The sequence below is a fragment of the Meles meles genome, chromosome 7, assembly GCF_922984935.1.
Source record: "Meles meles chromosome 7, mMelMel3.1 paternal haplotype, whole genome shotgun sequence".
NCBI lineage: Eukaryota > Metazoa > Chordata > Mammalia > Carnivora > Mustelidae > Meles > Meles meles.
Window position 1 is genome coordinate 53,119,769 of NC_060072.1, and position 27,073 is coordinate 53,146,841.

Sequence of the window (27,073 nt, forward strand, 5' to 3'; positions counted from 1 at the left end):
CTTAAATATTGCTTATAACGTGGGGAAGCCATTCAGCATTTAAAAACTGACAAAAGTAACACATGAATACACACTGGGTAAAAATGCAGAAGATTAAAGAGAAAAAATAAAAAGGGCTTCCATTCATCAGCCCTACTCTTCTACTTCCCGTTTTAGAAATATCCACTGTTAATTTATTTTGTTTCTCTCCAGGGAAGTTTTCTTTCCATTCTTTTAAAAGCATAGAAAGCATACTTAGAAAAAAAAAGATGATTACAAGTGAAGTTCTCTGTGACTACCCTCCATTTGCTGTCTTCCACACTCTCCAGAGAGCTAGAATTAAATATCTAGATATTTAGATATTTAGAATTAAAAAAAAAAAAATCACGGGGCGCCTGGGTGGCTCAGTGGGTTAGGACTCTGCCTTTGGCTCAGGTCATGATCCCAGGGTTCTGGGATCGAGCTCTGCATCAGGCTCTCTGCTCAGCGGGGAGCCTGCTCCGCCCCCCCACCCCGCCCCGCCTACTTGTGATTTCTCTCTCTGTAAAATAAATAAGTAAAATCTTTAAAAAAAAATCACTATTTTACATTCATCTATGTATCTCAAGAGAAAAAAACTCACGGCTGTGTGCTTTTTCTCTATAACGGTAGCATTATGCATATAGTCAGTCTAAAATTTGCTATGTTCTCCCAGTTTGAAACACTCCCAGTAGTGTTTCACGAGCTCTGTTGATATGTATAAAGAGACAGATAATTCATTTTAGCTGCCCTATAGTGTTATATTGTGCAATACCACATTTTATTACATTTCAATATCCAAATTGTAGTTTCTATTTTTTGGTTTTTCAAAAATTGATGGAAAAAAATGTCAGTATAAAATTTGCCGTTTTAATCATTGTTTAAAGGTACAACCCAGTGGCATTAATTACATATGCAATGTTGTGCAACCATCCCTACTAGTTCTGAAGAAGTCTTTTCTTTTTTTCCTTTAAAAATTTTATTTATTTATTTGAAGAGAGAGACAGCCAGAGAGGGAACACAAGCAGGGGGAGTGGGAAAGAGAGAAGCAGGCTTCCCACTGAGCAGGGAGCCCGATTCAGGGCTTGAACCCAGGACCCTGGGATCATGACCAGAGCCAAAGGCAGATGCTTAATGACTGAGCCACCCAGGTGCCCCTGAAGAAGCCTTTTCATCATTCCTAAGACATAAGACAAACTCTCTAGTCACTATGCAATAGCCCCCCTCTTCTTCCACCTGCCCCCAGTAGCCCCTAATCTGCCTCTTGTCTATGAATTTGCCTATTCTAGATAACTTCTTACAAGTGTAATCAGACAGTGTTTTTGTCCTTGTGTGTCTGGCTCACTTCACTTGGCATAATGTCTTCAAGTTTCCTGCAGTTGCAGCGTGTACCAGAACTTCATTCTTTTTATGGCTGAATAATGTTCCAGCCCAAGTATACACCACATTTTGTTTGTCCATTCATCTGCTGATGGACGCTTGACTTCTACCTTATTGTGAATAATGCTGCTGTGAACAGTGGTGCACGAGTATCTGCTTGAGCTCCTGTTTTCAGATCTTTGGGGTGAGTTGGTCCTTAGGAGTGGAGTTGTTGAATCAGACAGTAATTCGGTGTTTAATCTTTTCAGGAATCACTAAGCGTTTTCCTAGTGGCTATGGATTTTACCTTCTCAGGAGCAATATATAAGGGTGGAATTTCTCTACATCCTGGGCAATGGCTGTTATTTTCCCTTTTTTTTTTTTTTTTTAAATTACTCATCCTAGTAGGCATGAAGAGGTATCTCATTGTAGTTTTGATATACATTTCCCTGATGACTAATGGTGTTGAGTGTCTGTTGTGTACGTATTTGCCATTTTTGTATCTTCTTTGGAGAAATCTCTATTCAAGTGCTTTGGCGTTTTTATTTATTTATTTATTTTTAAAGATTTTATGTTTATTTATTTGTCAGAGAGAGAAAGAGAGCACACAAGCAGGCAGAGTGGCAGGCAGAGGCAGAGGGAGAAGCAGGCTCCCTGCGGAGGGAGGAGCCCAATGCGGGGCTCCATCCCAGGACACTGGGATCATGACCTGAGCCAAAGGCAGCTGCTTAACTGACTGAGCCACCGAGGCATCCCAACTTTAACGTTTTTAAACTGGGTTCTGTTTTTGTTGTTGATTTATAGTTCTCTCTATATTCTGGATGTCATACCCCTATCAGATAAGTGATTTGCAAATATTGTCCCCCGTTGTGTGGGTCATTCTTCACTCTTTGAAAGTGTCCTTTGGGGGAGCCTGCTTCCCCCTTTCTCTCTTTCTGCCTGCCTCTCTGCCTACTTGTGATCTGTCAAATAAATACATAAAATCTTAAAAAAATTAAAAAATGAAAGTGTCCTTTGATGCATGAAGTTTCTAATTTTAACGAAGTTCTGTTTACTTATTTTTTCTCTTACTGTCTGTGTCTTTGGTGTCATATTTCAGAAACCATAGCAGGAGCCCCTCAGGCTCAGGCCTGATGCACCCCCTCCTCCTGCCTTGTCATCTCCCTACTCCCTTCTCTGCCAGCATAATGAATACAAGGGCATTAACCCAATTACTTGCATTTTCCTATAGATTTTTAAAGCCTCGGATTTCTATTAACTCTGTGCACAGGAAATTGGAGAAAATGATTAGATTTCACATTTGCTTTTTTGTGGTTAATTGCTTTCCAGTGCATTGTTATTATTGTTCAGAAACAACCTTGAGCTTCCCCTTTCCTGAACAGATTTCCCTTGGACAGATCATGTTATTACTGGCAGGCTTTAAAACATCATTTAATTGGGGCGCCTGGATGACTGAGTTGGTTATGCATCTGCCTTCCACTCAGCTCCTGGGATCGAGCCCCATATTGGGCTCCTTGCTAGGCGGGAAGCCTGCTTCTCCCTCTCCCTTTCCTCCTGCTTGTGTTCCCTCTCTCTCTGTGTCTCTTTCAAATAAATAACATCTTCCAGTGGATGTCTTTGCACCCTCACACACACCTGTGGAGGGTGATAATGTTTTCCTTCTTTACAGATGAGAAAACTGAGTTTTGAGAGGAGTTAAGTACAGGTAAGTTTCCATAGGTGCTAAGTAGCAGAGTTGAATTTTGAGTCCATTCCATTTTCCACAGCTTTGAAAACATGTGCTTTTTTCCTACCATATGACACTGCAAATAAAGTAAAATATGGAAGGAAGAGGAATCTCAGAAGAGAGAAACCCAGTCCTTCACCACTTCACCATTAGGATAATCATTTCTTTCCTATGTTTTTCGAAGGATTTTAGCTTGGCCCTGGTTATCGAATTTGTGCTGAATAAATCTTATGCTTTGTCATTGCCGTGAATTTTTCTCTGTGGGGTCTCGACTGTGCTACTGCAGCTGGGCAAGTGATCTAGGATTCAAGTAGGGGTGTGGGGGGGCGCCTGAATGTGTGGAATTCAGTGATAGCTTTTATCTTTTACTTTTGCCCAGTCCAGGGATAGAGCTAAGAACACTTGAACTTCAAAGTCCTTGAGAGTTCTTAGCTGATACCATCCAAGCTTCAGTCAAACTAACCCGAATGAAGACATGGATTCCTAGGACAACTCCAGATATCTCCATGAACTCCTGAGGCTTCTGTCCCTCAGCCCATAAATAAATGCTTTCAATACTTACCACAAAGAAAATGTAGAGATTGGGTATTCTGGGGACACTGATTTCTTTTTTTTTTAAAAGATTTTATTTATTCATCTGACAGAGATCACAAGTAGGCAGAGAAGCAGGCAGAGAGAGAGGAGGAAGCAGGCTTCCCAGTGAGCAGAGAACCCGATGTGGGGCTCGATCCCAGGATCCTGGGATCATGACCTGAGCCAAAGGCAGAGGCCCTAACCCACTGAGCCACCCAGGCACCCCTGGACAGTGATTTCTGCCTCTGAATTCCTCCTTGAGTTTTGGATCGTGGCTTGATGTTCTGGGAAAAAAAAAATACTCCAATATAACATACTTATTTGGGCTTTTGAGTCCTATATACCCTTTCTTCTAAGAGAGCTCCTTGCTTTTTGAGAGAGAGAGTTGGGGGGAGGGGCTGTGGGAGAGGGAGAGAGGGAGAGAGTCCCACGTGGGGCTGGGAGAGTCCCACGACACCAAGATCATGACCTGAGCCAAAATCAAGAGTCAGGTGCTCAACAGTCACTCCTAAGAGAGCTTGCTTCTAATGAGTCACCCTTTCAGCATTTTCCATCTGTCATCCTTTATTGAACCTGAGACCCACAGTTAACTGACAAATCACTTGTATCAGTCAATGGCAGATTTGGTTCTGAGGACATGTAACCCCTGTTCAGGTAAAGTTCCAACTAATGATGATGCCTCCCAATGTAACTTATCCAACATTGTATTTCATTATTTCCCTTTAATGTGGAAATTCTTTTCTAGTCCTAAAATGCACGCTGACTTTTTCTTAGGGTATTCCTGTAACCAAACATCCTTCACACTGTCCTAGGGCATAATCCAATACTTTCTCTGCAGTCCCTAATGAAGGCTGCTCAGACCAACATTGCTGTAATCGTTCTCATTTTCTGAAGTCCCTCAACCCTTGATTGCTATGAATTTTTAACCCCAGGAATCTACTGGGAATTATATGGAAATGTAATAAATGTTTATTGAATGAATGAGGAAACAGTGATAAAGATCGACCAGAAAAAAAGGTTATTTCAAATCTTCATAGATAAAATTCTTTTCTTCTACAGAGACCTCAGTCCATGGAACAGGGACCCCAGCAAAGCGGTTTTCATTGTCGTTCGTGATCTTCAGGCATTTCCATAATCTGTGATAGTGGAAAGAAGAGAGAATCAAGATGGACTCGGGCTTCCTGACTAGTGACTCTTCCATCCCTCAGATCTGGGTAGCATACTGTCTAAGGAGGCCTGATTAGTATAATGGGAAGTGAGATTTATTACTTATATGTGTCCAACAAATAATCCTATGAACTATGTGAAGTTTGACCATCAGTGGCCCTTTCCCAATGAATGCATTTTTCTATAATAAGTTGCACTGTGAGCAAGATGATGTCTATGAAAAATAGTTAGCCAGAATTTTATGGAGGGATGTAAGAGACAAGCCAAGGGGTTCTGATTGCATTTGGAAGGAAAGTGCATTACTTACCTTTGCTGCAAGGAGCATCATACTCAGCAATTGCAAACTCATCTGAACGAAAACAAAACCATTAGGTGAAGTGAGAGGGAAAGATTTATGGAATACGGGTCAGTTAAAAAATATTTTATTATGGGAAGAATTGTATCAGAAACATCAGCATCATCTATTTCATACATTGCTTGCTGTTTTATATGTTAACTTTTCAAATACAGTATATTTCTTTCCCCTAAACTTCTGAAAGACAGTTCAAATGTTCTATGTATTTTTTTTTAAGATTTTTTTTTTTAATTCATTTGACACAAGCAGGCAGAGAGGCAGGCAGAGAGAGAGAGAGAGGAGGAAGCAGGCTCCCTGCTAAGGAGAGAGCCCAATGTGGGGCTCGATCCCAGGACCCCGAGATCATGACCTGAGTCTAAGGCAGAGGCTTAACCCACTGAGCCACCCAGGTGCCCCCAAATGTTCTATGTATTTAAGTCTCACATTGTTTTGCAGTTGATTTATCTGAAGAAAAGGGAACTAAAGACCACCTACAGGTGGTCTGTGTTAGCAGTTGATGTATTTGTATGATAGATAGTTTCTATAATATGTATAGAATACAGAGAAGAGTCAGACTTGATGGGGACAAAATTAAAGAACAGTGTGATAAGTTGCCCCCACACATTTCTCAAATCTAAATTTTTGTAACCAGAAATTTAGTTTCTAAGTCAAAGTTGTTCACACTCACCTGTCTCATAGTAATCATAGACTTTCACTACGGCTGGCTTCAGCTCTATTACTGGGACATCTTGCAGAACCGTGAAGGACATGCTGAGTGTCTGATTTGTCACCTAGCAAGCAAAAGGGAATACAAGCTTTCTTCTCTCTTCTTTGAATGAGTTTAATTAGTCATTTACTTTTGGAGAGAAAAACTTTTTATCGACTAACAGTGTCCTTAAGTGGCACAGAAGCTCCCAGGGTGAATGAAAATATCCCTAAATTTTGCTTAAATAACCCAAACAGTTCATATACTCTGATCAATACTGGTCCATGGGCTCTTTGTAAAGGGTGAATGATACATGATTTTGTTGGGTGAATGGCGATGTTTGTTTTTCCATATCCAGAGATTTGGTATAGTTTTACTTCTCTATCTTGTAGAAATACTGTGTTGGCTTAACAAGTCATATAAGAGATCTATCATTACAGCCTTATTAAAATTTCACAAAACTTATAAAATATAATGTCCGTAAATATAAGAAAGAATAAATTATGTTAGAACATAGAACTATAAAATGAGATTGGCTTATTGGTTGATTGCTCTTATCATTTTATGGTGTATCCTTGCTGAAATGGTCAGTATTTCCTCCTTTTATACTGTTGATGTAATAATTGAGATGTGAATTATGTAATTGATATATCTGAGGTATGATATATGTAATATGTAATGTATAACATCAATTATGTTGATGTTGATATAATAATATAAGGAAGAAACCATTAGGTTTCTTTCTTCATTACTTGATATCTTCAAATAGGTTATGGACATAAACACATTGTGCAGAGAATTTTTTGTTTATGAGGTCCAAGAAGTATTCATATCCCCATATTATGATAGTCATTTTTTCTCATAGTCTTACACGAATTGCAAATAAAGGAGAGGAGAGTATTTACTGGAATTAATATTAGAATGCTCAAACTTTTGCCATGGAGGCGATGTCTCCAAAATGCCTTCATTCACTTTCTTTAGGATAGGATTAGTATATCTCCCTTCGAGAGATTATTACCTATATTTTTTTGCAATTAGATTGGCAGGGCTCTTACCTTATCCAGATAAATCAAAACATGGTTGTTGCTGACTTCCGTTCGGCTCACATGGTTAGATCTTTCAAGCTGAAGAAAATTAATACATCACAAATGTTAATAAACAGAAGCCTCTGGGAAAACCAGAGAAACGAAGAATTTTTATTACCAAATTAAGCCTGAGGGTAAAGTTTCTTCAAGGGATTTTTGTAAGTGAAGATGATAATGTTTTTAAATTAAAAATGAGAGATAATTGGGATGCAGGGTTTGATATTAGTAGGACACATGACCTATGTGTGAAGTTGATATATCTGAAGAAAAGTGAAATAAGTATCCTAAACTTGGGAATTTTCTGTATTTTGATGTTCAATGTATATTCTATTCCTTCATGAAGAAGGTTTTTCTTAAAACTTTTTTTTTTTTGCTTGCTCTTACAGCAATCTCATTTTTCTCTGACTTCTGTAATAATTAGAGTTTACATTTATTGGTCATTTTTATCTATTGGTCATTTTTGTATTTTTTTTTCCACTGGTGCATAAGCTTTATCTTCTTTTTTTAAAAAGTTTTATTTATTTAAGTAACCCTCTACACCCAAAATGCGGCTCAAGATCATGACCCTGAGGATCCAGAGTTTCATGCTCTTCTGACTGAGCCAGCCAGGCGCCCCAAGCTTTATCTTCTTAAGTGTCTAAGCTCCATGAAAGCAGGAGCTTGCTGACATTCTTCTAGTAGATGTGGCTCTTGGAAGAGAGCTGTTTGTAACATGAAACAGACAGTCTCTGTGGGTGTCATCAAAGCAGTGACGGGAAGCCTGCTGGAGCTGGCAAGGTCACCACGTCTGCCCGAAAAGCTCAGGAGGCTCAATGAATATTATCCCTAATGCCCACCACCCCAGTCCTAACTAGCCGTAGAAGAATGGTCACAGTACTGTGTGTCTCAATTGGCCGTTTAAGTTTAAAAGGAATACTGGTTAATGATAAAAATGCCCCAGAAAACCTTCGGAGAGAAGAGAGAACGTTTTGTGGATCATTCATTTGTGTATATGTGCGTGTGTGTGTGTGTGTGAGTTTTAACTTATTAGTTTTAAAAAGAAGTACCCTCTAATGGGAGAAACTTGATTAAAAAATCTGTCAGAGAATTTTGAGACCCCCTAAAACAAAGTTTAATGAGGGAAAAAACCACACACACCAAAAAAACCTGTATACAAACATGTTAGATTATATTTCTGACTTTGGAGAAAGATTTCTTTGATATTTGATAGAAGTGACTGAAAAGATTCTAATATTTTCTTAGTCCGGAGATACCTAAAACATTAAATAACATAGAGCCTCCTGGACGTACGCTAGACCTACCGTTTTCACTGTTGGTTTCAGGGGAATGAAGCCGGACACCATCTTCACGTCAATAATCACCATGTTGGAGGCGGGACGACTCCCGGTGTAACTGAAGATTCAGGGAAGAAAGGAGTTAGGATTTTCTGTGTTGCTAAATATTCTCCTTTTCTATGCCCAGAGTAAGCCCTCACTGCCCTCAAAGGTACATGGAAGTCTTCCTAAATGTCCTCCCAAGCAGAAGCATTACAATCTCCAGGGAATGTTTTGAAGCCACAAAGACCAGGCTGTACCCTAGACCCGATGAGTCCGGACTTCACGTGTGTGGACTCGAGGCGGTGCAGTTTGAGAAAGCATGTGACGCAGAGCTGGGTCTGAGACCCTAATCTCTGCCAGTTATTTGTGACATATACTTTTAACTTTTTTTCTGAATAGTATCTCCACCCAGGTTAGAATATTCTTGTGGACAGATACGTTTTTTGTTAGCCCTGGAGCCATCTGAATACTGCTGCATATATATCTATTTTTTCCCCCAAATCGATTATTTTGTATATAATCTGAGATTTATTTATTGCCAGTAGGAATTCTAATTAGAGAGTCACTACTTCCTTCTATTCATGCTTTTCAGGAATTCTCCATATCTGCCCTGGATAGAGCAAGGATGATATCAAATATCAAAAGGTCTACCATTACAGCCTTATTAAAACTGCATAAAACTTGTAAAATATAAAGTCCATAAATATAAGACTGAATAAATTATGTTAGAACACAGAGCTATAAAATGAGATTGGCTTATTGGTCGACTGATCTTAATCATTTTATGGTGCATCATTGCTGAAATGGTCAGTATTTACATTCTATTACAATATTACAATATTCTATATTACATGTACATATACATACAGGCACATGTATACATAGAATATACATTTTATATTCTGTAATAGAATGAAATCCGAAAATGAATCAATGACATTAGTATTAAATCAGGAATTCAGGTCAGAGGCAAGGATGAATGTTCTCTGTTTTTAGCTGTTACTGAGGGGAATTAACCTTTAAATAATGAGGTTCGACAAGTATAGATCCTGGAGACAGGGGACGTACAATGAATATATACCCCACCACGGAGAAATTCTGTATGAACCCGAGGATACACTGCTTTTCAATAAACATAGTGCAGATATTTATGGACATGCTGCTCAGCTTAATGACAAACTCCAGTAAGAGGACTGGTTGTTAGAACCAGAATTAGATGATTCAGGCAGAGGTCTTACCTGACATTCAGTGAGATCTGGAAGCTGGTGTGGGCTTTGGGTCCATCACAAGTTTGGGGCAGAGTCTGTACCTCCAAAGCAAATGGGAACTCTGCCTTTTCTGGCAGAATATTGTATTTCAGGGATGTCTGTGGAATATCAAAGACAAAAAACTGTGTTTCTCTCTACTCCTCCTAATTTCTTCAACTCTTTCTCTGACTTGCCCTCTCCTCTGCCGAGTCAGAGATTAACGGCTAATGTGGTCCGAGAGTCTCACCTGGAGGTAGACACAACCTTCTCCTGTCACCGTCATGGTATATTCCTCAGGCACCTCTGGCAGTGAGGTCTGCTGTAGTAACAGGCGGTTGTCGTCGTCCACTTGGAATTTTGTGACAAGTGTTCCCGAATGTTGGATGGTCACCTGTGTGGGCTTCCCAGTCCTGGTGAAGGTGGCTGCTCCATATCTGGACAAGGCCTGGAGAGCCACCACTGTGTCCTGGAAGAAAGGAGTGAGAGAACCTGTGTAGGCTTGGTAACCTTGTGAAGCCCAAACGCCCACGTCAGCCACCACAACAGGGGCCTTCATTCCCTCTCTCCTTCTCCCCTCAATACTTAAATACTGGAGCTCTAATTTCAAGATTGATTCTAATCCTTAGATAGAACCGTAACAGTCACATATCTGCTTTAGGAGCGCATTTTATCAGAAAATTGATCTTTTTCTTTCTATAAATACTTGTGGGATATGGAATATGGAAAATATACATGAACTGGAAGCAGTTATTGGCATTAGCTGTTTGCCTAAGAGGTCCTACTGAGTAACTGTGGTCATACCCGCCACCACTCAGCCAACATTCAGTCTGGCTCTCATCCCAGATGAAACTCTGCTCTGTGGTGAGGTCAGTGCCCTGGTCCTCACCAAAGTCCTTTGCAGCCATGATCAGGGTCATGCTTAATTATAATTATTTTTGGCTCTCCCTTTTTTATTGGAAGTCTGGATTCTTCCCATCCCCACATGTCATATTCTCCATTCTCATCAGCACTAAACCTGAACGAGTCTTTAAAGAATAGATTTCTTTTTTTTCCAGGTTTTTAAAAAAAAATCATTTTTATTAACATATAATGTATTATTGGCCCCAGGGGTACAGGTCTGTGAATCACAGGCTTACACATTTCACAGCACTCACCATTAAATAATAGATTACTAAGAAAGAATGGCTTGTGATCAAAGTATTCAGTTTTTTTCCATTCATATGGAAAAGTAAGAGAGAAATTCCAATGGAAAAAAGATGGGATGCCATTTTGTCACTTTCTCTTTCTCTTTTAGGTTTAGCTTGTAGGCTAACCTCTAAATTCTCTGAAGATGAAATGACCTGCTGTGTACATATTGATGAATTTTTCAAATATAAGATTATAGAGTTAGGCTTAGGATGTTGGCTCAGTAAAGAAAATTCTTCATGCTCCTGGTGAACAGATGTTTGTATAGTAAGAGGTGAATAGTAGAAGTATAAAATGTGTCCACTTTAAAATAAGCCAGTTAAAGGGGACCTACGAATGGAGAGATTTGCAAGGAGAGGTTATTGGGTTTTGAGCAGCATTCCTGGGAACAATTTGAAAGGCACTTTTGGAAGGCACTCTTAGAACTTCCAGAAGATTCCAGAAGGTAGGTTTTTTTGTTGTTGTTTTTTTTTTTTTAAAATTCATTCTGTTGTCGCCATTGCATACCAGGTCCCATTTCTTTAGGGAGGTAGAGTTTTTATCGGGAGGAGAGGTCCATGATGGTAACAAGGATGGGGGTCCCAGGATTGCAGACATTTTCTTCTTAGCCCTCTTTGACTTTCATTTTTCCTTATTTCTCACTATCCCTGAATACTAGTAATATTTACCTCATTCAAGTTATTCTCAATTTCAGTTTTTCTTCTTGAGTGTCTTTATAGCTTGTTCAAAACTATTTTTTTAAAGATTTTATTTATTTATTTACTTGTCAGAGAGAGAGAGAGAGAATGCACAAGCAGGCAGAGTGGCAGGCAGAGGCAGAGAGAGAAGCAGGCTTCCTGCTGAGCAAGGATACTGGGATCATGACCCAAGCCGAAGGCAGCAGCTTAACCAACTGAGCCACCCAGGTGTCCCCAAAACTTTTTTAAAAAATATTTTATTTATTTATTTGACAGACAGAGATCACTAACAGGCAGAGAGCCAGGAAGGGAAGCAGGCTCCCCGCTGAGCAGAGAGCCTGATGTGGGGCTCGATCCCAGGACCCTGGGATCATGACCTGAGCCGAAGGCAGAGGCTTTAACCCGCTGAGCCACCCAGGTGCCCATCCCAAAACTTTTGCTACCTAAAGGTGAAGTGAAAGGTTCTGGGAAACACAGACCTGGGTGGAGGAGAAGCCCCCGTGGGAATTCTGTTGCTTTATGATCCACTTCACGATGCGCGAGGCAGAAGTCAGCTCCTCTGAGGTCGGGGCAGGCTGGGCTGTGAGGTAAGCCAGGAGCACATAGGATGTCATCTCCACCTCAGCTGAGGGAGCCGGGGGTTCGTAAAAATGCCCCGCTGGTGCCCTGGGTTTCTCAGGTCGCTCCCAATGGACAGAACTCTCTGGAGATGAGAAAAAGAGATTTATGAGTGACTACCTATTCTTATTTAATTTAAGTGAAAGTGCCTAAGCCAGAGCTGAAGTGAGGAGTGCACTCTTGAACCTTATCTAGACGCTCTTCCTTCTCTGTAAAGCTGAACTTGTTTTGTTTCAGTTAGGTGAAGACAGATATGTTGCTGGAGTCAGAAGCCCACAGCCATCAAAGTTTCCAAAAAGTTGCGGGGTTTGGGTTGTCGGGGAGAAGGAGCAGAGCAAGATCCCTCACCAGCTGTGGGGATTTCCTCTTTTTGATGTTAATCAGACCTTATCTAGGCTTTGTTAAATTTTTTACAAATTTTTCTTTTTTTTAAATTCTTTTTTTTGGAAAGATTTTATTTATTTATTTGACAGAGAGAGGTCACAGGTAGGCAGAGGCAGGCAGAGAGAGAGAGGAGGAAGCAGGCTCCCCACTGAGCAGAGAGCCCGATGTGGGGCTCCATCCCAGGACCCTGAGACCATGACCTGAGCCAAAGGCAGAGGCTTAACCCACTGAGCCACCCAGGCACCCCTCTACAAATTTTTCTATAGAAGTTTCTTGTGAGGATCACAGATGACATGAGATAATGGAGTTCATACTCCTTAGGCCAGAAAAAGTACATAATCCTTAAAATACCAAAGGCTGACGAAGATGGGAAATAATGGGAACTGATTTACGCTGTTGTGGGAAGGAAACTGCTCTTTGGAAAGCAATCTGGGAATATCCAGCAAAGAGGAAGATGTGCTTAGCCTGCTATCAGCAATTCACTTCTTGGAAGTGTAGCTTAGAGAAACTCAGACAGGCACAAGGAGGTATGTTTGTGAGTGTTCATTGCAGCATGGTTTGCAATAGCCACAAATAAGAAACAAGAAAACATCTGTGAAGGAGAGACTCCTTATTATAAATCATGACCTATGTATATATCGTGAGATATTATGTGGCAGTGAAAAGAATGAATTACTGCCAAGGCACTCAGAGGGGCCTCTTCCCACAAGGTGCAATGTCAAAAACAAAAGGCAGGCAAACAGGCAAGAAAACAAGATGCAGAAATACTCAAAAGTGTGATACTGTTCATGTAAAGATGAGGAACACATAAAAATTCCAAATATTGTTTAGAAATAGGAAAAATAAAGAAACCCAGGGAAATTATAAGGACAAATTCAGGATAATGGTTACCTTTTGGGTGGGAGTGGTACACAGGGAATTTTTCCTGCATTGGTAATTTCGTATTTCTTAAACTGGGAGGAAAGTATAAAGTGGTTTACATATCTGAAATATTCCCGATACATTTTAAGGATAAGCAATTAATGGCACTGTCAAGGGCGAAAGGTAGAGTATGTTTTACTGGATAAAATATTATTTGTGTTTTTATTTTCTATTTCTTTGACCCTTCGTATAGACCACCGCACACATAGAAATTTCGTGTGAATATGAATAGATTGGTCAACATTATCAGACTTTTGATATGAGCATAAAATACCAGAATTTATTTATGAGGTTACTTCCTTCAGCCTTTTCTTATGTTTAAGAAGATATGATGGGGCGCCTGGGTGGCTCAGTGGGTTAAGCCGCTGCCTTCGGCTCAGGTCATGATCTCAGGGTTCTGGGATCGAGTCCCACATCAGGCTCTCTGCTCGGCAGGGAGCCTGCTTCCCTCTCTCTCTCTCTGCCTGCCTCTCTACCTACTTGTGATCTCTCTCTCTCGCTGTCAAATAAATAAAATCTTTGAAAAGAAGATATGATGCACCAGGAAAGGACTGGGTGTATCTTAAGAATGGCTATTAAAATCACAATAGGTAATCCTCTCACAGCACTTATTTGTACCATATTATTTACTAAGTGCTTTGCTTGTATTCATTCACTTAATATTGATACAACCCTATGAGGTAAATACTATTATCCCCATTTTATTATTGCAGGAACTGAAACACAGACATGGTGAGTGAGTTGTCCAAGGCCTCGTAGGTTAAGACGCTTTGGGGCTAGTCTCTAGAGGCTGTGCGTCTCACTACTACACTACACTGCCTCTTATCTTTTGATGTGTAACTTGCTTAAGAGAATCCAGATTTTATAGTGATATAGACAAAAGAAGACAGGGGAAAGGGGTCACAGGACGTAGGTGTGGGGGTTTTGCTGTACGGTTCTTGATACAGAGAATGGGGGTTGGGAGAGGACCACAGATGGGCGCTCACCTTCCTTCACGGCTTCCTGATGAAGGGAGCTGAGTGCTTCTCTCCTCCTCTCCTGGTTACCTGCCAGAGCAAAAGCGTAGGCCAACAGTGCCTTGGTGTAGACATGCTTTCCATGGGATCCTTCCTTTGCTGACTTCCAGGCTGACTCCAGGCAGAACAGGGCATTGCGGACAACCGGGTGCTGGCATCGGGAACAAGGAGGGAAGCAAGTAAGCATAGGTCAATTTTCAAATGCACGTGTTCATCTATTCTCATTCTTGTGGATCGAGAGAACAGTATCTTCGTGTTATCATGATATTCATAAGTCAGGAACACAGGCCATATTTTTAGAATTCATTTTGGGTGTGTATATGGCAGCAGTGGGAGGTCCATAGGGGAGAAAAAGCTTAGGGGCATCACTGGGATGGTGTCAATCTTTCTTAGTGGATTGTCCAAATTTTCTGCTGATCTGGGAGGTACCGTCCTGGCGTAAAAGGAGAGCTGACACTGGACATTGAGCAGAGGGATGGTTCTGACAGCAGGGCAGCCATGTCACTGCATCTAGAACTATGCAGGGGAAGAGGCGGTACCTACAGTGGCAGGGAGAGGAATCTCCAGAAGGGCAATGGTGATGTAGGCGGAGAGGGTCACTTCGTCTTCCACTCCACCCTGTAAGTGAGAGTCAGAGGGAGAGATCAGAGTAATTTAACTTCTGAGCATGCTCTTCATCAGCCCTTTGCCTTCTGCTGTGTCCTGGAGTTTATCCTCACTCAGTTTCATCCCCATGGGGCCAATTATCACAATCAAGCTAAGTCCCATCCCCTCTTTCTTGGTACTATCCAGGTTTCATTTATTTATTTTTTAGTTAGTTAGTTAGTTACCTTTGCTAAGGAATTCCTATATTATTACCTCCTCTCATCCTCGTGGATATCACAAATGGACAAATCAAAACTAATTCCAAGGGCGCCTGGGTGGCTCAATCGGTTAAGTGTCTGCCTTCAGCTCAGGTCATGATCTCAGGGTCCTGGGATGGTCTCACATCGGGCTCCCTGCTCAGCAGAAAGCCTGCTTCTCCCTCTCCCTATGCTGCTCCCCCTGCTCGTGCTCTCTCGCTCTCTCTCTCCCAAATAAATAAATAAAATCTTATTAAAAAAAAAAAAGAAAAACGAACTGTGAGAACACCTCACCTTAATGGCATTGTTGAGCAGAGACCCGGAACTCCTGAAACAACCATTGTCCTTCTGCTTTTGGGAGAGCCATATGAGGGCTTGGGTGATGTATGATTTCTCGATAAAGATGTAGTTTTGAGCCTGGGCAAAAGTCTTCATTACAAAGGCAGTGAGCCTGAGCAGGGCGGAGGAGATGATATTTATGTTGTTACAATAGTTTTATAACTGTGGCACAGAAAAAGCTTCCTATGACACTGCTTACATTGATGTGAGTCACCTGACAACTATTCCTGTGTATTTAGAACTCACATCGCCTTTAGACTGCTTGATTCGTTGGCTACATCTAGTATTTCCTTGCTGACTCATTTTCTCATTGCTACAGAGAGTCTAAGAACTTCTTCTTCTTTTTTTTTTTTTTAAAGATTTTATTTATTTATTTGACAGATCACAAGTAGGCAGAGAGGCAGGCAGAGAGAGAGGGGGAAGCAGTCTCCCTGATGAGCAGAGAGCCCGATGAGGGGCTCGAACCCAGGAGCCTGAGATCCTGACCTGAGCCAAAGGCAGAGGCTTTAACCCACTGAGCCACCCAGGTGCCCCATAAGAACTTCTGATGTTACTTGTTTTTACTTATTTGAGTAAGGCTTTCTTCTCTTTAGAGATTTCCTTCTGTAGATGGCAGAATCTCCTTACTTAGAAGATTGAATAAAAAAAAGAATTAAAGAAAAGGAAGATTGAAACACTTCAAACTGCTTTGGTTTGCCTCTGGGATTTTATTTATCCATTTATTTTTAAGTAGGCTGTACACCCACCTTGTTGCTCAGCACAGGGCTTGAACTTGTGACCCTGAGATCAAGACCTGAGCTGAGATCAAGAGTCAGGTGCTTATCTGACTGAGCCACCCCGGTGCTCCATGCCTTAGGGATTTTAAAACAATGTTGCTTGTCACTGGGTTCTCCTCTTTTCTTTCTTCCTATGAGTGAATTTATTCATAGTCAAGATGACTGTGATCTAAAAACATATTAAAAGCTGAAGTGAACATGGTTTATCTAGAAGTTAGATGATATGTTCACGGGCCATATATTAAAAAACTCATGGCTATGGGAGCTATTCTAGAAAAAAAGTAACCATTAAAAAAAATAGCTGTTTCTGGGTGTCTCGGTGGCTCAGTCAGTTAACCACCTGAAACTAATTGTCTGACTTGATTTTTGGCTCAGGTCATGATCTCAGGATCATGAGATCGAGCCCCACGTCGGAGTCTGTGCTGCTTGAGATTCTCTCCCTTTGTCCCTCCCCCTGCTCGTGCGCTCTTCCTCTCAAAAAACTAGCTGTTTTAGAAAGAATACCTTGGTTATTACTAACAGGCTGAATTTGGGGGACAAATCTAACGTATATTTGAATGTCAGCTTTTCCACTTGTTACCTTGCTATATTTGTTAAGTATAGCCAACTAGAGGTTTAATAATACATATCTAATAAGGTTACTGTGAACGTAATTGTGATAATATACGTAAAAGAGCTGGTAAAAAAATAGGACCTCAAAGAACTGTCAATCACTTACCAGGTATTGCCCTCATTCCTGCCATATTTCTCCCCAAAGGTGCTATAAGAGCCATCACGGTGCCTGTAATTCAGCTGCCTCTGGTAACCTGAAACGGAAGATTAATGAAACAATATGACAGACTGTGCATGCTGTGGCCAGAGAAATTACTAAAATGCTTTGGTTTCTCTTGCGATATTTCTGAAATTTTGCTGTCATATGTTACAAGGTTCTGCATTTTAAACATTTATTAGAGGTTGGACCCTGGATAATAAGCTTAAAATTAACTGTCCTTCCTAGCGTAGTAACTATGATACTATGATTTGCTAACATATCATGGACTTGGTAAGCAACTCAAGCCTATTAGGAAATCCAATCTATTGTTAAAATGACACTGTGAAGTCATCACTCATTTAATCACTCACCAGTATTGAGGTAGCCAATGGCCTTGGACATGACTTCTGGAGTTAGCTGCTGTGTTTTATTTAGATAATTCAGAACATGAATGTTGGGAGCGAAGAGGACCATATTCTGTTCTCCGCAGCCATAGGGCATTTGGAGGAGATTTTGTATGTTTTGCATGGCAGAGCCCAGTATGTCTCCTAGAGAGTGAGAGAGATGGGATGTCATAAAGCTTATAGATTATAATCTATGTGAATCATTAAGAAGAAATGAATAATTTTTAGGAAGATTAAAAAATAATTATTTTTAGGAAGGGTGAGCTGTCCAGGGACAGAAGTATGATTGGGAACAATACACAAGCCCAAAGAAAGAGGGAAGAACCAAGTTAATATTACAATTGTGATTTCGAGTATTTATGGAAAAGAATACAGGAAAAACTATCAATACAGCAGAATAACTCACTAGGGCTGGAACTTACCCAATACGAAGGTGGAGGCTCGGGCAGATTCTTCTACTACATTCTCTGGCAACTTCAAAGGTAATTGTTCAGATACCTCAGCACCTAGAGAAATAATGGAAATTACTTCTGCCATGTAATTTCTTGAAGAGCTCCAAACCCAGAAGCCAGAACTGTGCCTTACACTTAAACTTCTGAAAAGTTGTCACTCTTTTAATATGCTTGTTTTGTATGTGTGTGTGTGTGTGTGTGTGTGTATCTTAAATGTGTACGAATGGGAAACTGCGATTTCCAGAAATTCTCCTTCCTCATCCCTCTTTTCCCCCCATATGTAGAGTGCATTCCAAAAGAAGGCTACAGATTGAGAAGTGTCCATGATGTTGTGACTCTGTCGTGGTCATCCTGTGGCTGGCATGAGATGGTTATCACAAGATGATCTCTTTAGTGTTCATCTTGAACCTCTTTATTCAACAGTGTAATGAAAAAAACCCTAATGTATACATAAGCAAAGAAAAAAATCTCTGAAAGTTCCTGAATTCTATAATAATGCTCTGTCCTTGCTGCCATCAAATTTCACCAGATATGAAGATAGTATTTTTATGGAAGACGTGGAAGTGGGGGGTGAAGATGAACAACGTCTGACTCACTAAAAATAAAAAAATTTCTGGTGAGAGGCATACATGTACCGCCGTTTTAGTACTGGTAAATTTCAGGATGGTGAAAGAGAAATGTAGTATTTATTTTCATGCTGCCCACCCTTCCTCATGAAATTAATATTGAAACTTTTGTCAAAGGGTACAAAATTTCAGGTATGCAAGAGGATTATGTTGTAGAGAACAGTGCCTACTATTTAATTTAAATTCAATTGATTAACATATAGTGCATTGTTAGTTTCAGAGGCAGAGTTCAGTTTCATCAGTCTTATATAACACCCAGTGCTCATTCCACCATGTGCCTTCCTTAATGCCCATCAATCAGTTACCCTATCTTCCCATCTCCCTCCCTTCCAGGAACCCTAAGTTGGTTTCCTGCAGTTTTTTTTTTCTTTAAGATTTTAAGACAGCACAAGCAGGGGAGAGGGGCAAAGGGAGAGAGAGAAGCAGACTCCCCTCTGAGCAGGAACTGTGATGTGGGGTTTGATTTCAGGACCTGGGACCATGACCTGAGCTGAAGGTAGAGGCTTAACTCACTAAACCACCCAGGCGCCCCTGTTTCCTCTAGTTAAGAGTCTCTTATGGTTTGTCTCCCTATCTCATTTTGTCTTATTTTATTTTTCCCTCCCTTCCTCTATGATCTTCTCTTTTGTTTCTTAAATTCTGCTTGTCAGTGAGATCACATGATAATTGCTTTTCTCTGACTTATTTTGCTTAGCATACTACCTTTTAGATCCATCCACATTGTTGCAAATGGTAAGATTTAATTTTTTTGATGGCCAAGTAATATTCCATTATATATATATATATATACACCACATCTTTTTTTATCCATTCATCTGTAGATGGACATCTGGGCTCACTCCATAGTTTGGCTATTGTGGACATTGCTGTTCTAAACATTGGGGGGCATGTGCCCCTTTGGATCATGTCATTTATATCTTTGGGGTAAATACCCAGTAGTGCAATTGCTGGGTCATAGGGTAGCTCATTTTTAATTTTTTGAGGAGCTTCCATCTTGTTTTCCAGAGTGGCTGTACCAACATACATTCTAGAACAGTGCCCACTATTAACAATATCATACTATACACTTAAAAACTTGTTAATAAGATAGATCGCACATTAAGTGTTCTTATCACATAAAAATATAAGAGATATACCTGCAATACATACTTATGTATGTATTATTTATATGTTAAAGAAACCTCTCCTACCTTCATTCAAAAAAATAAGAAAACAGATGCCATAAACAAAGGTAAAAGACACATTGCCAAGCGAAAAAAAATTGCAACTTATTCAATAAAGAATCAGTGTCATATAGATGAAGGAGAAAAAAAGACAAACCACTAGAACCTGAATGGTCAAAGGATATGAAGTCATTCATGAATATGTAAAAATAAGCTCATATTCACTTGTGAGTATAGAAATTAAGATAGAAACAACATGATTTTTCATGCAAATTTTTCAGGAAAATTGAAAACTCTGATGGTTAAAGATGATGGTGATTGTACAGCACAATATAAACTGGTGGGAATATTAATACATTTAGGTAATAAAGGAAAGGTTTTTAAGTTCTATTAAAATTTAAGAATATACATGTTCCCTGTTAGGAATTTCACATTTTGATATCTACCTTAAATATACTTGCATGTGTATATAAGGAGGCATTCATTCATTCATTCCTTCTGGCAAATAGTTAAAAAAATTGAGCAATAGCTAAAAAACAATCAGAATCATGATATATTGATAGTATGGAATTAAAAGGGACTGAAAAAGATTACCTACTTCAATAATTTAATATGGCTAGATTTCTAAAATAGCTTGCTCAGTAAAAAGTTATAAAATGTTAGTTATAGAATGAAACATATACCAGTTATATAAATCACATATATATAAACAAATTCTTGTGCATATGATTTCTAAACATACATGGATGATCATTGAAGTATTGAAAGTTTCCCTTTAATATGAAGTTTTGTTTTATTTTATAAAGGAGAATATATTTTTATATTACATGGGCAATTAAGTTAATTTTAATAGAACTACTTGATGATTAGCCCTAGACACATAAGAAATAAATAAAAATGAAGAACTCAGTAATGGAAGACAAACCAAGATAAAAGGATTTGGTGGCAAATTTACTTAAATGTAGAAATAAGGCTAAACAACCAGGCAATTATGTTTTTAGAACACATTTTATCTATTTAAAGTCTTGAGAGTATAAAAAGCATAATAAACAGAACTGTTTATTATACAAACAGAAGGGAAATATATATATAAATATTATATAAACTGAAGAGAAAGGTAAAAAAGACATATATGATATTGATTTGACATTGTTTGAGGTGACAACATATTGTGCTGATAACTTTCATAGTGTATTAACATTCTATGTTTTTGTTTAGACTAGAACACTCCACCAAAATAAAGTTATATCTTCTGCTGTGAGTTTCTTTACTATCTTCTCAAATGACTGATAGAACATTAGGTACAAGATCGGCATCAAACAAATATTGATATGACAATAATGGTATAGGCTAAGACAATTCTTTCTTTAGGACACAGCATGGTCCCATTATCAAATGCTCTTGCCTATGCAAAACTCAATGTTGAGGTGGCTTGAATTTGGCTACCCATATGGTATGTAACTAAATATTCAAGGAAACATTCCTTTTGGCAATATTCATTTGATTCTACTCACTTTCTATGTAACCACATCATACATGGAAGGACATTTGGGTGTTTGTACAGGTGCTATAACAGATAAAAATTTGGAAAGCATGGGCTAGGGATAGTCTCCTGATCAAATTATGTGGCTTCTTTAAGAACTAGTTGCCTCATTTATCAAATGGGTCAATGGTTCTTTGGGTCTTAGCTCATAGGGAGGTGTAGGAATAAGATACAGGATTCTCTGAACTTTAAATATTATAGAAACTTTAGTCAATGCTATTCTAATTATGATGAATGACTCTTACCTGATGGGCAGAGCAGGGAATTAAATGTTGCTTCCTTCTCTAGTCCTTCAGGCTGTAGGTGCAAATGTAGAGGTGAGAACGGACAGTTATGCTGATAGTGGAACCACCAATTTCTTGATCATAAAGAGAAGAATTGGAGCTGACTTCCAAATGTATCACATAAAGAATCGATAAGTATAAGCAATATGAAGGAGATAGGTTGATATGTAGAAAATGAGGAAAAATTATGTAAATATCAAGAGAGAAAGAAAGACAGAGATTGAGAGATACAGAGAGAGAGGAGAGACTATTGTAAAATATTCTGTGCTTATGTATTATTTAGCCCTTCTTATCTAAAACTTGGAACCTTCAACGCACCATTGTTTTTATCGGCTCATGGTGACCTATCGAGTGGGTAGGCTTACTTACTTCAACCAGCAGGGACTTAATAATGGTGTCCTTCTTGCCATATTCAGGGACCACCGCCACATCATTCCCACATATCTCTTGAGACGCCAGTGCCTCTGCACTCACGGTGAAATTCACATTTCCTAAAAAAGGGGCAATACTGATGAGCACCATCTCCTTCTTTCTCCATGCCTCCAAACCTCAGAATTTATAAGTGTTCAATGATTTGTAACCTTTTTTTTGTTTTATGAAAACACAGGAGCAGGAATGGAAGCAGCATCAACTAGAGGCTAGTGACCCTGAGAATACAAGGCAGAGATAGATGGAGGCAAGCGAAAGGAGGGGATAGTCTTCTAGACATCCTAGAATAAAAGACAAAGGAAAAAGTATCTACAAGGAATGGCAGCAGGAGTGGGGTGTCTGTGTGGGGGTCATGGTCTTTGCCTGAGGAAGTAGATGTAAGGATCCAACTGATATATACAATCCGTGAGTAGAGAATTGTCTCTAAGAGACTGTTCCTCACCTAACGCCTTTGGCCTTACTGCCCAGGACACGGTTTGCCTGCCGTTTCCACAGATGCAGTGAAACTCCTGTTCCTTCTCCTGGACTAGGAATGCAGGATTCAGGTCTAGGTGCACACTAACCTGAAACCACCGGTGAGACAAAGAGACAGATTAGAGGGAGAAGGGAACCAAAGGTAGAATGGTTTGAAATAAAGCATATTGGGGGACTGCTTAGATATTAAGTTGCCTAATATTGAAGCTGATCTAAATAGAAACTGACTACTTAACAGTGGATCTGACATTGAAATCTTTGTATTTTCATACAAATAATCTGCTCTTTTGTGGGGTGACACAAGAGGTCAGGAAAAGTAGAACGCCTCTGCCTGTGGAACTTCTACTTCTTTGGCCTGGGAGCTTGACCGTTCCCTCAGCTCTCCCAACAGAGTATTCAAGATTTATAAACTGTTATGGGTTCAGCAGAGGTAAGATGCTCACAAATAACTTTCAAAGTAAGGTTTAATCTAATTAATGCTTTACGATGATATATAAAAGTTAAATATATGGAATGTACCAGTCAAAAACTTGGATCTAGGACATGAGAATGAAGCCGACTGATTTTTGTTCACTAGATCAGGAAACTTCATACTGTGCAAACTTCCTAATCTTACGGGGTTGAGGCAAGGGTCAGAAGCTTGTTTGAAGTTGCAAGTATATGGAAATATCAGCAACCATAGCTTCTATCACATCTGAATATCTCTGAGAGTATTCCTCCTCAGGTAAGAGCCCCTTATACATAGGAGTTTGTCAGTATTTCAAAGAATAGGATTTTTAATTTACTTGACTGCCATACCTTGTGTTCAATTTAGGAAAGAGAGGTCTTTACCTGGATGCATTTGGAAAGGTAGTTGAGGACAGTGGCCTTGAGTGTGAAGGCCTCTCCACGGATCACAGAGTAGGGCATTGTGAGCTCCACAAAGAAGGGCTGGAAGGCTCGGAAGGAGGCGGGAAGAGAGAGACCAAGTCCAGTGTCACTGGACAGGCAGAAGGCTCCTGCCTTCCACTCTGTGATGGTATCAGGGACTGTTACTCCCACTTCGGCCACTCCTGATGAGCTGGGGAGGGTGGCAATGTGAAGAACAGAAAGTGAGCAGTTAAAGAAATCCTTTCCAGGAAGAGAATCCCTTATAGGAAGAGATTCTCTTGAATCCCTTATAGGAAGAATCCCCAGTAATTCTATTGTCATGACTTATGCACTCAGTAGAAATGTCAATAAAGGAGAGTATCATCAAGATTCAAAGTGGGAAAATGTAAGAAGTCCTTTACTTCCAATTCTGTTTTCAATTCTAGTCTTTATCAGAATTTCCTATAGACACAGCATTATAGCATTTTCTATTATAGACACTATTGTTATGAAATAAATATGTATTTTGAGATTGCTCTTAAATTTTACTCTTTAAAATACTGTTCTAATGAGGGCAGGCTTTTTAAAGTTTTAATTCTACTACTACGGTGTGTAGTTGGCCTGATTGATTCTGTTTTTAACTCATGATTGTTGGCCACTGAAGAATCTCTTATAGGTGTTAGTCTGTGCAGGGCCTGGTCATATTTACTCCTTATTCCTATTTTCTGGAAGTCTTAGAATTAACCGTGTGCAAAATTTCTTAGCTCTGATGCAATGTGTCTAAGAGATACTTGGATATTGAAAAATTGGCTAAAAATGGGAAATTGTGAGAAGTCTATATCATTGCCTTTTATATATAAAGAAAGTTACTTACTCTAACACCACCAAGTCCCAGATCCACGTCTCAGGGAAGTACTTTCGCACAATCTCTGGGGGAGCCTCGGAAACAAGGGCCATCTCCCTAAATTCATTGCCTCTTTGCAATTCAGATACGGCTATGGTGGGTGAGGGGAGGAGACAGAAATAATAAATACGCAGATAAAGAGATTATAATACATGCTATGAAAGAAATAAATAGGGTGATGGAATAGACAAGAACCAGGAGAGGATGCTTGGGTGATAAGGGAAAGCTTCTTTGAGGAGGCGGTATTTTTGCTGAATCCTGGAGTCATAGGTCAGTTCTAAGTGAGCTGGAAGAAAAGAATCACAACCTAGAGGCAGAAGGAACTTAGGATGGTCTATGGAGCAGAAAAACGGTCCTCTGTGGTCATTGTGCTCTGTCTTAAGAGGAAAGTGATAGGAAGTGTGTTGGGAGGAGGACAGGACTCAGTTTCCATTTGGTGTGTTCCTCTGTGGGATCAAAGAAACATCACACCCAAACATGAAGACAATGGCTCTGAGAAAGTTTATAGGAGTGAGGGATCAAGGATTAAAAAAATTCTTTATTTCCACATGCGCCAGAAAGTCAGTCAGGTTTTCTCATCTATTTACCTTCTGTTAATGGTGTACTGGTAAATATTCAATAATCAGTTCTCTGAAAAAAATTTGTACATATATATATATATATATATATATACCTTGTACATATGTAAGTTTACTATAAATTCTACTGTAAAGGATGGTAGACTTTTATTTATAAATAATAAAAATAATAATAATATTTACTTAAATTCCACATAACCAGTTAATTTTCACCAAACGCTTTCCTTGATTTTTGACACATTGTCTAGATGTACTCAACCTATATTCCACCATGATTTGATGATATCAGACTAGAAATAAATGGTTGGTTACTATCTGATTCCCCAGTAAAGTAATCCATTTCATTGACAAATGAATGTGACTTCAACATAAATATTGGCTGCTAATTTCGGTAAGTTAAAGAGCTTCCTTATCTAACTGGTGAGAATGTAGTCCCAACTTGTGAACATTTCTGTTTCAGTTTATATTGATCCTCTGGAAATTATCTTTCCTTCTCAACCTCGCCCATTCCCACATCTCCATTTACTAGAGGGAATCATTCTTTTATGAATGACTTTCTGGATTGCTCAGTCAGAATTAACCCTTTCTTTTATTTTGTTTATCTGTACCTCTCTCTCTCTCTCTTTTTAAAAATGGAAGTATAGTCGACACACGATGTTACTGTACCTCTCAGAAAACATCTCAGTCTGCCTCATATTCTCTCCAGCATGTGGGGGCTTGACACAGTCAGAAATTTGGGGTTTGTATTGCTATGTGATCTTGAGCGAGAACTTTAATATATCTGAATCACAAGGATATTTTTGTTAATTTTATCACATTTTATCTTTTAAAATATTCTTTTATTTGACTCAATATATTAACTTTTATTAGTTTTTTACCTGGAGGAGCGAATAGTCTTCGAGATGAGTACACTACTTTGTGTTCAGGCTGCGAACATACTTTGGGTTTGTGAATCTTTGCGTTGGTGAACACCTTTAAGCCCATATCCTGTGAAGGAGATTATCACCTAATCAGTACCTAAGTATTCTAAAATATATATAGGCACATATATCATTGCATTTCACAAATAATTCAATTAACTTAATACTAAACTTTCAATGTTCACATCTTTAGAAGGGATATTGGTATACATATGGAGGTAATTTTATTCTGTTGCTAAAATTCTTTTAACAGTAATATTTTTATATATATGATTTTTTATAAATAGCACCAGGCAATGAATTTCAGGAAAACCAAATTAAAAAAATTAAAATTAAAATTAAAATTAAAAAAACACTACTAGTCCAAAAAATTCTAATGCTGGCTCTGTTGCTATTAGCAGATCTACAACTATTAGTGACCTTGGAGAAGTCACCTCTCAGTGTCCCATTACCTTCAATTATGACATGAAGACATTACAATAAGTAATTTTTTCACATATAATATTTTGTAAATCTTCAGAAGGGATCATCTATTGTATAAGGAATTTACCTGGAGGAAGCTATACATATCTTTTTCATTTGTATTTGATACAGGGGAATACACGATTCCATTGATATAGACATTATGGTGATCGACACAGTCTCTATCATCTTCGTTCTGTTGATTCAAGCTCCCAGGGAAACCAGTGAGGTCCTTCATAGGTAGCAGGTTATAAACCTGTACAAATGCAAAGGACAAAAGGACAAACTTATTTGTGGCTTATTCTTCTTAAATACAAAGAGAAAAGAATAATCACCATCAGTCTTTGAGCGCCACTGTTGCTTCAGTAATTTACAGAGATGATTTCAAAACTGTTTTTAAGAGTTTTAAGAGGGGAAAAAAAAAAACCTAAACATTCCCATCTGAGTACTCAAAGACCACAATAATTTGTTACGCAGTTCAGAGGCAAACACTAGGCTCCATACTGGAATGGAATAAAACTTTATTGAGATAAATTGATGTCTGCTATTTGAGACAGTATAGTATAAAACTTCAGGATGATAGAATGGAATGATGGCTTTGTCTCTTCTTGTGGTTCACAACTGACCTAGCGTGTAACAAAGTTAATGAACTTATGTTCTAAACTGGCACATGAATAAGTGTATGTCCTCTATGTAGGGCAGGATAGTATTTTCTTAGGTATAATTCATGGGAACAAAATGCTCCAGATCTTCACACAGCACATAAAATACTGGAAACGATGTTATCAAATTCATTTAAAAGGGAAGGGGAAGACATGTAGAAATGCTGATAGTACACTGCGTTACGTTCAAAGGAGTTTAAAACTGCTTGGCCAAGTAAGTAGGGTAATGAAATTAAATGCTCTCTCAAAGATAGCTCTGTCTTACTATTCTCCATCTCCCCTCTCTGCTATTTTCTCCAAAGTG

General features: G+C 39.1%; 2 protein-coding genes across 3 annotated transcripts in view; one reads left to right on the forward strand and one right to left on the reverse strand.

Moving 5' to 3' along the window:
• Positions 1-4,844, forward strand: part of KLRG1 (killer cell lectin like receptor G1) — an 84,660-nt gene extending 79,816 nt beyond the window's left edge. For both annotated transcript variants that reach the window (XM_046010674.1, XM_046010676.1), the window contains one exon: positions 4,715-4,844. In XM_046010674.1, coding sequence (XP_045866630.1) covers positions 4,715-4,771 — 57 coding nt within the window. In that variant the 3' untranslated portion in view covers positions 4,772-4,844. The remainder of the gene's footprint in view (positions 1-4,714) is intronic.
• LOC123945793 (alpha-2-macroglobulin-like) overlaps positions 4,602-27,073 on the reverse strand; it is a 40,280-nt gene continuing 17,808 nt past the window's right edge. Inside the window, exons 16-36 of the mRNA XM_046010673.1 lie at positions 26,196-26,363; positions 25,604-25,712; positions 24,118-24,238; positions 23,226-23,454; positions 22,363-22,483; positions 21,861-21,982; positions 21,453-21,504; positions 17,846-17,929; positions 17,391-17,567; positions 16,987-17,074; positions 15,448-15,604; positions 14,855-14,929; positions 14,282-14,462; positions 11,852-12,075; positions 9,758-9,976; positions 9,502-9,629; positions 8,249-8,339; positions 6,918-6,986; positions 5,845-5,947; positions 5,130-5,171; positions 4,602-4,791 (exon numbers count right to left, since the gene is read on the reverse strand). Coding sequence (XP_045866629.1) covers positions 4,775-4,791; positions 5,130-5,171; positions 5,845-5,947; positions 6,918-6,986; positions 8,249-8,339; positions 9,502-9,629; positions 9,758-9,976; positions 11,852-12,075; positions 14,282-14,462; positions 14,855-14,929; positions 15,448-15,604; positions 16,987-17,074; positions 17,391-17,567; positions 17,846-17,929; positions 21,453-21,504; positions 21,861-21,982; positions 22,363-22,483; positions 23,226-23,454; positions 24,118-24,238; positions 25,604-25,712; positions 26,196-26,363 — 2,577 coding nt within the window. The 3' untranslated portion in view covers positions 4,602-4,774. The remainder of the gene's footprint in view (positions 4,792-5,129; positions 5,172-5,844; positions 5,948-6,917; positions 6,987-8,248; positions 8,340-9,501; positions 9,630-9,757; positions 9,977-11,851; positions 12,076-14,281; positions 14,463-14,854; positions 14,930-15,447; positions 15,605-16,986; positions 17,075-17,390; positions 17,568-17,845; positions 17,930-21,452; positions 21,505-21,860; positions 21,983-22,362; positions 22,484-23,225; positions 23,455-24,117; positions 24,239-25,603; positions 25,713-26,195; positions 26,364-27,073) is intronic.